At 50.3% G+C, this 13,101-nt stretch overlaps 6 protein-coding genes across 6 annotated transcripts; 1 reads left to right on the top strand and 5 right to left on the bottom strand.

Annotated features, from left to right (window-relative positions):
• Positions 1–398: 398 nt before the first annotated feature.
• On the top strand, positions 399–1,415 carry ASPBRDRAFT_60001 (uncharacterized protein; the record flags this gene model as incomplete). Its single annotated transcript, XM_067628150.1, has 1 exon — positions 399–1,415. The coding sequence occupies one exon, from the start codon at positions 399–401 to the stop codon at positions 1,413–1,415; it is 1,017 nt and encodes a 338-aa protein (XP_067473391.1).
• Positions 1,416–1,881: 466 nt separating this feature from the next.
• On the bottom strand, positions 1,882–4,917 carry ASPBRDRAFT_201239 (DUF4116 domain-containing protein; the record flags this gene model as incomplete). Its single annotated transcript, XM_067621524.1, has 2 exons — positions 1,882–3,557; positions 3,609–4,917. 2 exons carry the CDS (start codon positions 4,915–4,917, stop codon positions 1,882–1,884), a joined length of 2,985 nt encoding a protein of 994 aa, XP_067473390.1.
• A 526-nt stretch (positions 4,918–5,443) lies between these two features.
• On the bottom strand, positions 5,444–8,232 carry ASPBRDRAFT_430191 (Zn(II)2Cys6 transcription factor). The gene is made up of 4 exons (XM_067624910.1): positions 7,372–8,232; positions 6,609–7,307; positions 6,066–6,544; positions 5,444–6,005 (listed from the first exon to the last, which is right to left on the bottom strand). The coding sequence occupies exons 1-4, from the start codon at positions 8,127–8,129 to the stop codon at positions 5,761–5,763; spliced, it is 2,181 nt and encodes a 726-aa protein (XP_067473389.1). The 5' UTR covers positions 8,130–8,232; the 3' UTR covers positions 5,444–5,760.
• A 254-nt stretch (positions 8,233–8,486) lies between these two features.
• ASPBRDRAFT_79428 (uncharacterized protein) lies at positions 8,487–9,106 on the bottom strand. The gene is made up of 3 exons (XM_067629451.1): positions 8,877–9,106; positions 8,745–8,821; positions 8,487–8,674 (listed from the first exon to the last, which is right to left on the bottom strand). Exons 1-3 carry the CDS (start codon positions 9,011–9,013, stop codon positions 8,625–8,627), a joined length of 264 nt encoding a protein of 87 aa, XP_067473388.1. The 5' UTR covers positions 9,014–9,106; the 3' UTR covers positions 8,487–8,624.
• Positions 9,107–9,670: 564 nt separating this feature from the next.
• On the bottom strand, positions 9,671–10,579 carry ASPBRDRAFT_35369 (uncharacterized protein; the record flags this gene model as incomplete). Its single annotated transcript, XM_067623339.1, has 2 exons — positions 9,671–10,204; positions 10,559–10,579. 2 exons carry the CDS (start codon positions 10,577–10,579, stop codon positions 9,671–9,673), a joined length of 555 nt encoding a protein of 184 aa, XP_067473387.1.
• Positions 10,580–10,852: 273 nt separating this feature from the next.
• Positions 10,853–12,224, bottom strand: ASPBRDRAFT_59999 (polysaccharide lyase family 1 protein; the record flags this gene model as incomplete). Its single annotated transcript, XM_067628149.1, has 5 exons — positions 10,853–11,188; positions 11,244–11,574; positions 11,632–11,757; positions 11,815–11,958; positions 12,022–12,224. The coding sequence occupies 5 exons, from the start codon at positions 12,222–12,224 to the stop codon at positions 10,853–10,855; spliced, it is 1,140 nt and encodes a 379-aa protein (XP_067473386.1).
• Positions 12,225–13,101: the final 877 nt, after the last annotated feature.

Genomic DNA, 13,101 nt, shown 5'->3' with positions numbered 1-13,101 from the left:
CATGGAAAATCCGGGGTCGGGTCCACTTTCCGCGGCACCACCTCAGAGGAGGCACTAAGATAGCCAAGCAACTAGTAGTTATTCTGCACGCACAATATAACTGCTACAAACGCCACAAATCCTAAACCCTAATCGGAATGTACCCATATTCGGACAATGTGGGGAACATCGGAATGTGGGCACTCGAGGGATTAATGATTTTTTGGGCGTCCAGCCAAACTACTATCCTGATTACCTCGTATATGGTATTGTTCAGAAGCGCAAGTCCTGGGTTATATAAGCCCCTGTCTGACACAGCATACTAGCCAACGTTCCAGTACAGCAGCAGATATCCCCTATAAAGTCTCCCGCGTATCTTGATTGCTCTCTCAATTAAGAAAAGAATTATTATAGCAACAATGAAATCCTCGTTCCTAACTACAGTGACAAGCCTTGTCCTTGCAGCTGGAGCATCCCCGATGCCAGCCGCCTCGTTGGTGGGCCAGCGCACTTCAGAAGCATCTAGGCGTGACTGTTCTCGAGAGTGCATGACAACAATTGTGGACCAGGTTCTGGCCTCCATGGTAGTGCACAACCCGTACACCCTGCCAATGGCCGCGGTCTATCGGGCGACAGAAAACTCGCACCCGGCAGCCCTCGGGATGATGACCGCCTGGCGGACTGTCACCAAGGCAGGCCCACCCAGCTTGCTCGCCATTGACACCACGCAAGGGTCAGCTTATTTTGCCCTCGACGTCAGCGAAGGCAGCGACACGACACAGTCCGTCCTCAGGGGACGAGTCAAGGTCGTTGACCAGGAGATCACCGAGCTGGAGCTGTTCATCAACCGCTATCGCGGGGACCACGGCTTCTCCTTCTCAGCCGCTGAGCTTCCCAGCAACTATGCGACCCTGATGTCACCGCCAGCTAATCGGACGAAGGCGAGTCGTGCAACATTGAGATCCCTGAGCGAGGCCCTTTTCGCTACGTCGAGTAATCTATCCGTCACCGTCGACAACAACTGTCAGTTTACTGAAATTGGCTGGAAGGTCATTGATACGGGAACGTACGACAATGGCACAACTACACCGCTTAGTTGCAGCTGGCCTTCTGATCATCCTACCGATGAGAATGCCCGCGTTGGCCTAGTCATCGACGAAGAGTTGGGCTTCGTTGTGACGAGCGGGATGATTCCGGGCAAGGTCTACCCTTATCAAAACGTCTCCGCCTTCATCCCGGACGCTATGACATCTTCGCAGGAAGCCCAAGATGTGTGGTTGAAGGAGGTGAAAGCACAAGGCATCAAGGGGCTTCTGGCTCCCACCGAGGGCACGGGGGAGACACTCGAGGTGCTTCAGTACTACAACGATGCGCTCCAGGCCATGCAGATCAATGTGTACATGAGCGGCCCAAATATGACATCGGCCTGGCTGTAGGAAGGTTAACGATACCAGGCAAAAGTATTCACTGCAGCACAATTGGGCCTGTGAAGAAGCAGGTCTGGAGTCATTTACTCGTCACATAAATAAAAAAAAATATAATATAAATCATTACTATAATGATTATATGATCTAAAGACGTAACTCACCGTAGCACTGGATATACCCTGGACCGGGGCGTTATAGCTTGTTAGCGCTAAATACAATATTATATATGTTACTCAGTGGAGCGTCTGATCGTTTTAGAGTAGTTAATCGTTAATACCAGATATAAAAAGTTAAGTAAAAGCAAGGAGAAACAGAAGTAATAAAATAAAACATACAGAATGATTTGATCCTAAACTCTGAAGCGGAAGGCGCGTTGCACTTGGTGGTTTTATTAGATAGGTGACCCAGCCCTGCGCGACCTGAAATAGTACGATTCAAGTAACGAACTGGATTATAAACATGGACATGGAATAACTCAATTTTGAATACCCCTCAGTTTATCTTCTGAGGCCCGTAATACTTGCTCCCTTTCAGTCTGGGCCAGAAATTCTATTGCCTTTGGATTCTTCTGAAGAACCTTCACACGTTCAGACTCATCCAAGTCTCGAATCTTAGTTGGGTTGTAGAAGGCCACAGCATGAACCCGTATTTCAAGGCGGTCCTTCCTAAATACAAAGGATGCATCAGCACGTTGCAGTGCAATTTCTGCAATTGCATGGTTTTCTCTTTGCGTTCTTTTTGATATCTCAGCATGCAGAAGACTGCGAGGGTCACACTTGATAGCGCGTTGCATGAATTCGAAAGTCAGGTCTGATGTATGCATCAATCCTATGGCGTCAGGGTTGATATCGATGAGCTCGAGCAAGTCCGTTGGCTTCCCTTTCATGAAGTAGGCAGCATCTTTATAGTACAAACCCTGCAATTCATAATCGAGTACATGACTAAACACGCGAGGATTAGCCTTTAATGCGCCACACAAAATGGCTTGAAAGGTCTCATAACAACTCTTGTCGTTCAGGTCCTCGCTGCGCAGAGTCTGAACTGTTTTGCCGAATATTGGGAAATAATTGAAAAGGCCAGGATCCTTAGATAATACCCTCTTCAACAGATTCTGATTTTCTCGTGTTTCCTCAGCCGCGTATCTGTAGGCGCTATAACATCTTCTGACAGCTCTCTTTTCGAAGTCCTGACGTTGCTGCGCGGAATAGTGGAATAGGAAGTTGCTCGGGTCGTCCATAATTAAACGTAAGACTGCAGGATTCGCAGCGACCGCGTCCAAGCAAAACCCCTTGTCGTCTCGCAAGTCTGGTACAGCAAATGAAATGCAATCGGCTTTCTTTGTCACACATTTCAGTACAATTTTCTTTTTTCCTTGCAACTTTCTGTCGGCAAACTGAAGTGCTTCTGGCACAATATCCATCAACCTTTCTATAAATGGCTGGTGGCGCACAATGTCACTGATGCGACGGATCGTTGGCATGTCCAGGGACATCCCTTCCGGCTCTTGTTCATCATAGAAGCTCCTAAGCATAGCCGGGTATTGCCGTAGCGCTGCAAATAAGACATTGTCTAATTTCTGGCGGTCTTTAAGGTGGTCCCAATTTTGCTGTATTGCCGATTTTAACGCACCTTCAAAGAAGGCCCAGCTCACCGGACTTTTTGCGTACACTGCAATCTCGGGGTTTAGTCTCGCCAGTTCGGCTATAAAATCACTGTTCCACTGTCCATCCCACGCACGCGCCAACGAAGCATCTTTTATCAGCGCGACTCTCGCATAGTCCGTATCACTTCGCAAATTCTGCCTCAAGTAGATAAAAGACCGCGGGTTCTTTTTAATGGCGTTGATTATGAAATCCTTGGACTCCAAGAACTCCTTGTTCGCGTATCTGATCACTCGCTCGTCCAGTTCAATGAAGGAAAGCAGGTCATCCGCTCTGACCGACGATCGTAGCTCAGCAGAGGTATGGGGATAAATAGTCTGGAGAGCGAAATGAGGTTTATTATCTCGTAAAGCCGATAGAACAAGCGATACAGTATCGGGTTTTCCAAGCGCTCGATCAGGGATTGACTGGGAATTTAGAAAGTTCTCCAACTTCTCCCTATCTGCTGTCAGGGCGATTCTCAAGACTTCAAAATTCTTGGCCGCCTCGCCTGTAGCATATTGTATTAGATGTGGCTGTTTCTGCACTAGTTTCTTCATACTCTCAGAGTCGCTAAGCGGATTCTGTGCGGCACTCTTGTATAACCCCCGAGCTCTGTTCAGAAGGTTTCGGAGAGGCATCGTCACCGAGGGGGAGATCTTCTGAACAGTACTTTTAGCTTCACCCTGGCTTTTGAGAAATCCAACAAGTCCGACCTTCGGGTTTGCGGCTGTCATAGCAAGAACAATCTTATAGCCGCATTCATAAGATGCCTCTATCTCGATACTTGGATTGGCTGCTCCAATCTTCAACCACTCAGATCGTATGACTTGCTCCAATTCCCTGTGGACCAATTCCTGGTCTGTTTCTGAAAGTGATTCCCGCTTAGTGAGCACTGTGTTCGCGACCCCATCCCCGAGAATATCGAAAACAGTTTTTGGGATGGCATCGAACACCTGCGCAACTGCTGGAATGTGCGCCATCCCATGGGTGGCGCCTATGATTGCAGCTTTTGTACCCAACTGTAATATGCCGGAGGTAACGAACTTCACCCAGTAAGCATACTGATAGCCTTGAATCTGCGAGTCTGCTGAGAGATAGTGGAGGGCGCCAGCCAGGATACCCCGAGCTGCTCCCTCCGCAAACGCTCGCTGCAGCTTGTTGGCGGCAGAAAAATCCGTGAAACATTCATCCAATGCCTCAGCAATGTGCTCGTGAATGGAAAAAATTTCTAGTTGAAATTCGTCTCCCGGAGGAAGCTTGAACCTGTCCTTCCAGCTGTTAGAAGTAGCCAGCATGAGCTCATCGGCTGTCCTAGTCAGTGATCCCGGGGTCGGCTGTTTCACGGGCATATTAAGCGACCCTCGTTGTGATTCTAGCCCTGCTAGGGCTTCGGCATATATGACAAATAGGGCAGCACACGCTCTCGGATCTCTAAACAAAACTTTCCTAGCCCGCGACACGGCTATCTCTGACATAGCGCTGGGTGAGTTTTGCATCAGCATTTTGGCCGCATACATGTATTCCCCTCTACGACTCAAATCTATAGCATCCGAGACCGGGGATGAAACTATGATTTCGATTTTCCTTGGGTTCAGTATGTTATCTGGCGTAATGTCGTCGATATCCGGAACAAGTACAAGTGCGCGACGGCCTAATGGCTCCTCAGGGTATCGCACGATGGCAGGAGCATATGCTTGCGCTGGCTGGTGAAGAACATCAAAGGATCTGCGGCGCGACTTGCCTGAATCTATGACAGCCTTGTGTTCGAGTGCGCCTGTTGACCTTCGTCTCTCTATCGATGTGGCTGGCGTAGATGGGCTGAAATATGGGGAGAGCCTATGGTCTCCCTGAGCTACCGAAGACGACATCGTTGAAATGTGGGATCTCGGGAACGTTGGGCAGGGATTCAGCCATCAAAGATCCTAAACGGGCTGCGAGGGCTATAACCCCTGTTGTTATATATGTAGTTTTAGTTTTTTTTTTTTTTTTCTTTTCTGAATTGCTGCAAGAGCCTGTGGGCAATTATGATGATAAAACCTTGACCATATGGGTTGGCAAAAGATCTCATCCTACTTGACCATAACGCATATCTTTATAGGGCTATATAATACGGCCTATCGACGCTTGGGGTTACGTCACATCAAGTCGGGATGATGTTCACCAGAAGTAATAATCAAGCTCATCCAACCCAAGGAACCTCCGAACCAAATTTTTACTTAAGTTTCTCGACAACCCAGCGACGCAAACATGTCACGGTCAGTTAAGACCACTCAAAAAGTATGCCAAACACACTTCATATTGAGAGAAGTCACTCCATATGCAGTATAGGGCTTGCGAGCAGACTCGCCAATCCTACCCCAACATCCAAATCCGTATGGTTGCAAGTAAAACCTCACTTAGCTTAAGCTGACTTATACAGAGACGTCTAAGGGAAACATGACCCAAAATGGAGATCAAAATTGCTCTTCTACTGCTTTTTACGAAAGAACCGTAGATTACTAGTCAATGGATGACTAGACGTTCAGTCGTGTTAGGGAGCACAGTGTATGGGTCACCACCTTCCAGGCATGGTAAAAGGCAATAGGCGCACTGGAAGCGCTTTCTGGTGTCTGATCTCGTATTCTTGCCCCCCTCTTCGTGATCCGACAAGTGAAGTTTGTTCTAGGCCTTTCCTTCGGTCACATATGCATCAATCCCCGCAGGAATAATTCTTATTCTTCCAAGACCTCTTTCACATGTTTTGGGAGATAGTAATTGTTGGCCAGGCCATTCCAAAGGGAGCCATCCAATCTCACTAACCCAAGATTCATTGCCGGACACCCTGTGCTCTGGTTCCGTAAGGTTCGACGCCAGAGGTCCACAAGGCTTCTGGCATGGACCGCATGGTCTTTGGTGGGTGCCTGTACAAGCAGCAGCAGTAGGAAGTTGGAGACGGTTGCGAATCCGATGCGGGACCCTAGCTCTGTCAGTATATCCCTTCCCAGTGCGGAGATCAATCACAGGTGGTGGAACATACATCTGTACCAGAAACTCGACAAATCGCTGGTAGTCATACGCATCACGAGGCGGATGACTTTTGCCGCACAATTGTCGGCCGCTCGGAGCACCGCGTTTCCCAGGCCATTCTCGTCGGACATGTCAATGGCCATAGAAGGCTCAATTTCGTCGGCTTCAAATAACTGGGCCAGCAGGTCGTTGAATTGGTTCGTGAATTCCGTTATCTCGAAGGTCTCCTCGAGCAACGGAGGCGGAGCCGCAGACCGGACCATTGGCCGCAAGAGGGCGCGGAAGACAAATACCTCTAGCAGGATGCAGGCGAAACGAAGGCAGTTGGACTGGCAGTAGATGCTGTCCATGGTGGCAGGGAGATGATCGGGTTGACGTATCGATACTGGGGCAAGGGCATACCAATCCTTGAGCTTCTGCAGAAGAGGACGGGCAATTGCCAGTGTTGCGTGGAAGTCTGACGACAAGCGCTGCGACGCCCTTAGCGTGCTATGAGGTTAGGGCGGTCAGTATCCCTTATATCCAGTTCACCATTTTAGCTCGGGAAACCTACAAAAAGGAGCGTTGCAGTTCATCAGCGATGCGCGATAAGCGGATGAACTGCTGGAATGGTTGAGCACTAAGAAGCTCGTGTGAAAATTGGGAGGAGGGCGGGAGTTGCTGCAGGGCCAAGCGTAGACTTTCAGACATTATAAAATCATCATCATTCAGATCTGTGGCATCCCAATCCTCGTCACCGATATAAGAGGGACGACCGAGAAGTAAGCATCGCCATTTATCTTCAGCGTAGATGGCCCACCAGAGCCGACGCCGAATTCTCTTCTCCCATAGCGGAAGGCCCATGAGCCGGCAATCCAACTGAAGTCCAAGCGACATGGCCAGGCCGACAAGCATGCCCACCAAGGACCATGTGAAGGCACTATCGGCCACAGCACTTTCGGCGACGCTGACTGGTCGGTGAAGGTAGAGGATGCCTGCTTGGAGGGTCGATAGATGGGGCGTGTGGATGTCCCGTAGCACAAGGTCAAGAACCATGCGCCAGAGCAGATCGGTCGGAGGTGGAGCATACGCATCGAGCAGACAAAGATAATCATCAAACTTGGCGAAAGGCTGGGCTGATGCGTATATTGCAGCTAAGAGACTCAAGGGTGTTCTCTCAAGGATACTCTGATCAGGCACTGTACCGGCTGCTGCAAGCCCAAATTGGGACCGCGAAATGATCGGCAGCGTTGGAAAGATAAACCTCATGAAGCTGGATAAAGAAGAATATCATGTAAACTAGAGAATCATTGTCCGTGGTAAGAGTGCAAACCTACAGTACTATCAATCTCTGGCCACATTCAAGCGGCACCAAGTTGTTTAATTGTTCATGTGTATTCAAGGGTTCCGGCGGAAACAGCTGAGCCTTGGAAGGTTCGTAGAGCTGATCCGACGAGACCAAAAAATGGCAGGGTATCTTTTCGTCAAACGGAACGCCCCCTGCATTTCGAAAGTGCACTTGGTGGAAAGAGAGGAAGCCTCGGTCGTTGAACCTGCAATGTCTGAGAAGCCACGGATCAGATTCCGCTGATGTTCCATTCACCTGGTAGGAGACACCCGTCAAACCATCCAGTGTCTGGATGGTCTGATGTGTGTGTCTTTCTCTGAAGGCAGAGGGCGTATGCTGGCGAGTACCGCCTGGATCTGCGAAGATTCCTACCGTGTCAAGCTCGAGGAACGAGATATCGACCGATCGATGCGTACCTGGGGGCTCTTGGTCCACCACAATCTCCTCAGTCGGTTGCAAATCGCCGATTGCCACCGGTCGGATCTCTGGCGAAGGTAACTTCGGCGGCAAAGTGCCCTGACGGGAGTGAGGCCGAGGACGAGGCCGCAGACGAGCAAAGGAACAAGAATGACCAGCAGCTGAACAGCGCTGACAACTGCCATTGTGGAGAGCTTCGCAGCGTAGCTTTCTTCGGCGGCATTCGTCGCATGGCGGGTGTCGCTTTGATCGATAGGGACGAATGGTTGGAGGTGGCGTGCGAGTGTGGAGGTGATGGGGGGTGGTTGGATTCGGAGAATTTGACGCCATGCGATTTGCGTAAGTTAGGGTGACGTTGCGTGAAGCAGCAAGGTCAACATTCGCCCGCTGGAGAGATCATTCATAGGATACTTAACTAATTCGCCGAAGTCAATGTGAGAGCAGCCAAGAACGAGTTGGCCGAGAAGTTCGCCGAATCCCTCATCTGATTCGTTAACCACCGGAGAGCACCGCCGAATTGCTTGGCTCGAGCGTGTTGCCGGAAGGCGCATAACTACGGAGTAGGTAGGTACTAACTAACTAGTTACTAAGTAGCTACTCAGTTGGTACCCACTGCCGCTGCACTCTCACCCTACTATGCTTTTCCTACGACAGCTTCACACTGTTTACTTCGTTCGGGGAGTTATACCTTCATGATCAAAATTGCAATTCAATGAGATAACAGTATCTAATTCCTCGTGAGGTCTTCGCAATCCGCCCCTTCGACATCTCCTCGTCGATCAGCAAAACAATATCACCAAAATTGCTGGCAATCCAGATTGACAATCACCAGCGATATCCAGTTCCCCTACAACAGGACCCAAAGCATTGGTCCCCTGTTACGTATTAGCCTGTGGTGCCTCGATGATGAGGAAGAATAACTATATGTGGCAGGGGGTCAGGTACCATTGTAGGATACAGTGTATGATGATGTGGAGGTCTTGAGGCTTTCACTATATGGCGGAGGCTGGACTGTGTCATCACTAAACCACACATTTTAGCGAACAGTTTGTTAGATTGAAGTCTCCAGACACTCACTTGACCGTCGGTTTAGCGGTGGACGGTGAACTTTGCTGCGCGTCTCTCTTGTTTGTTACATCCACCTTGTCCCCTTCTGGTGCGACACGGCAGCACAGTCGAGCTTTGATGCTGTTCACTTTCTCTTTCAAGACCATGATGTGGGGACTGATGTATCAAGTACTGACCTGCATTGTTAAAACAGCATGGGAGAGGGGATACGCTCTATATGTGCAGTATACGAGACCAAAGGGATGACTGTGAGTACTACCTGCCGTCCCGGCATCAAGCACCTTGACTTACATATATGTCTGATTTTGCTGTGGTCAGACACCTCGTCGGGGAAGCGATCTGGCTATTTCAGTGGTCGATAGCCATCCACTCATTGTGTGGGGATGACTACATTTATCTTGGCAAAATGCGGCGATGGGGTGCCTGACTTTCGCCGATTTATTACCTAGCAAAGCTATTCTGGAGTTGATGTAGACTTCGCCGAGGATTACCCTGTTAAACTGCCCCAAATACGACAAACCAGACTAACAGTGCCTTCCTCCGTTGATGCTAAAATAACACTGAAAGGAAATATTATCTGCTATCTTTCATAAATCTATTCCAGATTGATGCTGTTGGTGGACCCAGATGCACCTGTACCCAACGACACATACTAGTATCTCGTTGGGTCTAGTGAGCACTAATTCTCTGATGTACTCGTCTACTCGTCTATCGCGACCTTCGGATTTCGCTCTCAGTTTCCACCCGCACAAATGCCCCTAGCAACAGCAAGGGCCTCCGCAGAGGCTGCATGCAACACACCTCTAACGACAATCAGGCCCCCCATGCTCCTCTCGGTTCTGCTGCTGAATAGCGCCCGCAATCGGAATGCCCGTCAATATACCAACACTGACTACTGTAAATGTTGTCCCGCTTCTCTTGCCCAGGTCCTCCATCTGACACACCTGGGAAATGCACACGGGGGAGAAACTGATGGCTGCACCGCTCCAAAAGCCAAACAATACCGCATAGCAAACGATTGCAGCCATGTTCGCCCGTAAGGTGAGCCACAACGCGAGGGTGAACGCCGCACAGACGACAGACGTTACCACGAAGACGTTGAACCTTCCCAGCCGATCTGCAACTAATCCGGGGAGGAATCGACCTGGGACCGCAACCAAGTTGAGGAAGATACTGAGCGCGTACGCAAGGGTGCGATCCAAGCCAACACGAATCCTGTAAGATGAGATGCAGGTAATAGGAATGAACACGGCGAATTCCACCAGGAAGACCGCTATCGTTGTTGCGGCATATTTCTTCACCCGCAGAGCGCGGAAGTCGACTAATGCACCAGGATCCTTTTAACAAACGACCTAGGGACGGCTAACGAGTGTAGATGTCAAATGTTTCATGAATTCCAAAATCGACCATTGTTCGATATAGGGACATATTCCCTGCTCTAGACGAACTAGATAGCGAGTAATTGAGAGGCCTTTTCCTGCTAGTACTTAGTACTACTCATCGGGAGCATCTTGTTGACGGTCGGTAAACCTCGGTGAGCTCCGTCGGTGATTGGTTGTTTCTCCGTCTATGGAGCAGCACTTCGGCGAAAGGGCAGTTGGATGATTCAGCCTAGAGCACAGAAACATTGCTGTCATACTTTGCACCAGACACTCATGTCCTGAGTGACCTATATGATTTCCTGTACGTACGTCCGACGATTTATCTACCATTCTAGCGATTAGTGAATGTCATCACTGGGTGTGGACCGGCCATAGTGCCAAGTTGGGGTGCAACCGTAGCTTTCCCAGTCCCCACCCAGTTACTATCTTGCATGGATATATTTTGGCGGCGAAATGAATTATATATGTTAAATACTCGGCGCACAAAGTATTGTGGTACTCATGCATTATGCACTCTAGCCTACTTGATCCCGAGTTGTGATGCTTTAAATCTATTATACATATTGCGCCACTTCCGCATATGACATGCACCTCCTGCGGCACTTATTTGCCCTGACCAGCGTTCTTCATGGTCCACTGGGCAATGTTATCCGGGGGGTGAGCCGTGGCGATAGTCTTGCCAGAGAACTTGCTGATGATGCTGGTGTCCGATCCGGACATCGAGCCAGAGTTACCAAAGGCATTGAGCTGGCAGGAGCGGCCGAAGACGGAGGCGCACTGCTGGTTGGTGTTGGCGTCGGGGGAGCTGAAGAGGGCGCCGCTGATGGGGGTCTCCACCACGGTGTTCACGTCCTGGAAGACGTTGCCCTCGGCCAGGACGTAACCACCGGTGCCGATCTCGAAGGCGTGGCCGTCGAAGTTGTGGAAGAGGTTGTTCACCTGCAATCGAAACAGTCAGTGGTGTGTAGAGGGGATAGGGGGGTAAAAGACATACAGCGTGCAGCAGAGTGTTACCCTGGACCTTGGGCATGCGGCCGCTCAGGTTGTAGAAGTAGTTACCCTTGAGGGTCACCATGTCGTTGCTGCCGTCCAGGTACACGCCCCAGTAGTGGTGACCGTTGCAGGTGGCAGAGTAGTCGGAGCGACCATCGATGAGGGAGTAGGAGATGGTGACGCGGTTGTCGGCGCTGGTGCCCAGGACAATGTGCTGGCGACCAATGCGGGCAGTTGTCACATGGTCGATCCAGACCAGATCCGAGTCATCGACAGTGATGGCATCACCACCCCAGACATACTTGGGGTTGATGTCGGTGACGGCAATGTTCCTAGTCGTTATTAGTAAGGGTGAAATGAACATCTCAGGATCATTGTTCTGCACTCACTGGATAATGACGTTCTTGGCACCGCTGACCACGCGGAGACCCTTACCCTTGATGACACCCTTGGTGCCCTGACCAACGATACTCTTGTTGGAGTTGACCGTGATGGGGAGGATACCGGCCTTGTCGCTATACGGCTATCAGCATGGCAAGACTCTGAGCATCCATCAAACAGGGGCAACTTACTAGGTCACGGAGACCTTGGGGGCGCTAGCTTCGTAGTTGTCGCACCAGCTGTGCAGGTTGATCGCCAGCTGACACTGGGAAGCGGTTCCCCAGGGGGCACATCCGGTTGTAGTCTCGGTACCCTCGGTGCCGGTAAAATCGAAGCTGAAATATCACCCTTGTTAGAACCATGTCTACCCCTGCATTTCCGGTTGAGGATCGACCTACGTTCTGTCCAGGATGATCACCCGAGGCTCGCTATCTCCCAGGTAAGAGACCAGCTCAGCGGTAGTTGTGGGATAAACGGGGGAAGCGCTGCCACCACCCGTGACGCCATGGGCGAAACCCTCGGCGGCGCCAACAACGCCGGCGGCACTGACGGCGCTGGCCAAGGATGCTGCGGCAGCAGCGAAAAGCAGCTTATAGTGCATGTTGGACTCTCAAAGTACAGGTTGGACTCTCAAAGTACAGAAATTGGAATGGAAATAGAAAGAAAGGTTCAAAAGAATGACTGCCTGAAAAGAGTGACAGGCTTGTAGAAGCAAGGAAGGGGATGTCGTCTACCGAGTGCCATACGAGAGGGGGACATTTCTGGATTTATATAGAGGAGCTGGATTACATGATGGTGGAGCTGGGAGTCAGGCAGTCGCCATTTAGTTTCCTCAACCATGTTCTGGAATGAGACGAGGGACCCGGGGCCAGGACCTGAAATGGATGCGAATCCAATCTATGTGGCTTGGCAGTGAGGTCTTGGTTCTTCCACCGGAGATTAATCTGTCCGCGAGTGTGGTGGACTTATAAAAGACAGAGTTAAAGTAGCGCTACTGCGACCCAGATATCAACGGACCCTGGGAATGAGCATCTTCCATTCACCTTCCGGACCCTCCGAGCTATGAAGACTATGGTAAGTCTTGCCGATCAAGAAGCCTGCAGCGAAGCTTGTCTGGCTAGATGCCGTTGGAGGGACTCTTCGGAAATCCCTTCCCATGCAAACCTTGGATTCAGGGCGGACCCGGAAACTCCGGTACAAAACGAGGTCGAGTTGCTTGGCGGAGCTTGGGAATGGGGTGAGTGGTGAGAGCAGGATAATGGTCCACTTCAGGATGTCTTAGAAGCAATCCGGCTGGGTTCCGAAGAGGTGGAGAATTAGGGTTCCATGAACGGCCCTGACCTATTTCCAGGCTTGGGGGAGGGAGAAAAGTGGTACCTTTCTGTCGGACAGTGAGACATGCAAAGAACTGCTCAAGAGGCCAGTGGAAATTACTTACTCGCCAAGAAGCCCCCAATGGGAGGGTCTGTCGTATTCGA

This window comes from Aspergillus brasiliensis (assembly GCF_001889945.1).
Source record: "Aspergillus brasiliensis CBS 101740 unplaced genomic scaffold ASPBRscaffold_23, whole genome shotgun sequence".
In the NCBI taxonomy this organism is placed as follows: domain Eukaryota; kingdom Fungi; phylum Ascomycota; class Eurotiomycetes; order Eurotiales; family Aspergillaceae; genus Aspergillus; species Aspergillus brasiliensis.
The sequence above is the reverse complement of the archived record's forward strand: the minus strand, read 5'-3'. Positions and strand labels throughout refer to the sequence as shown.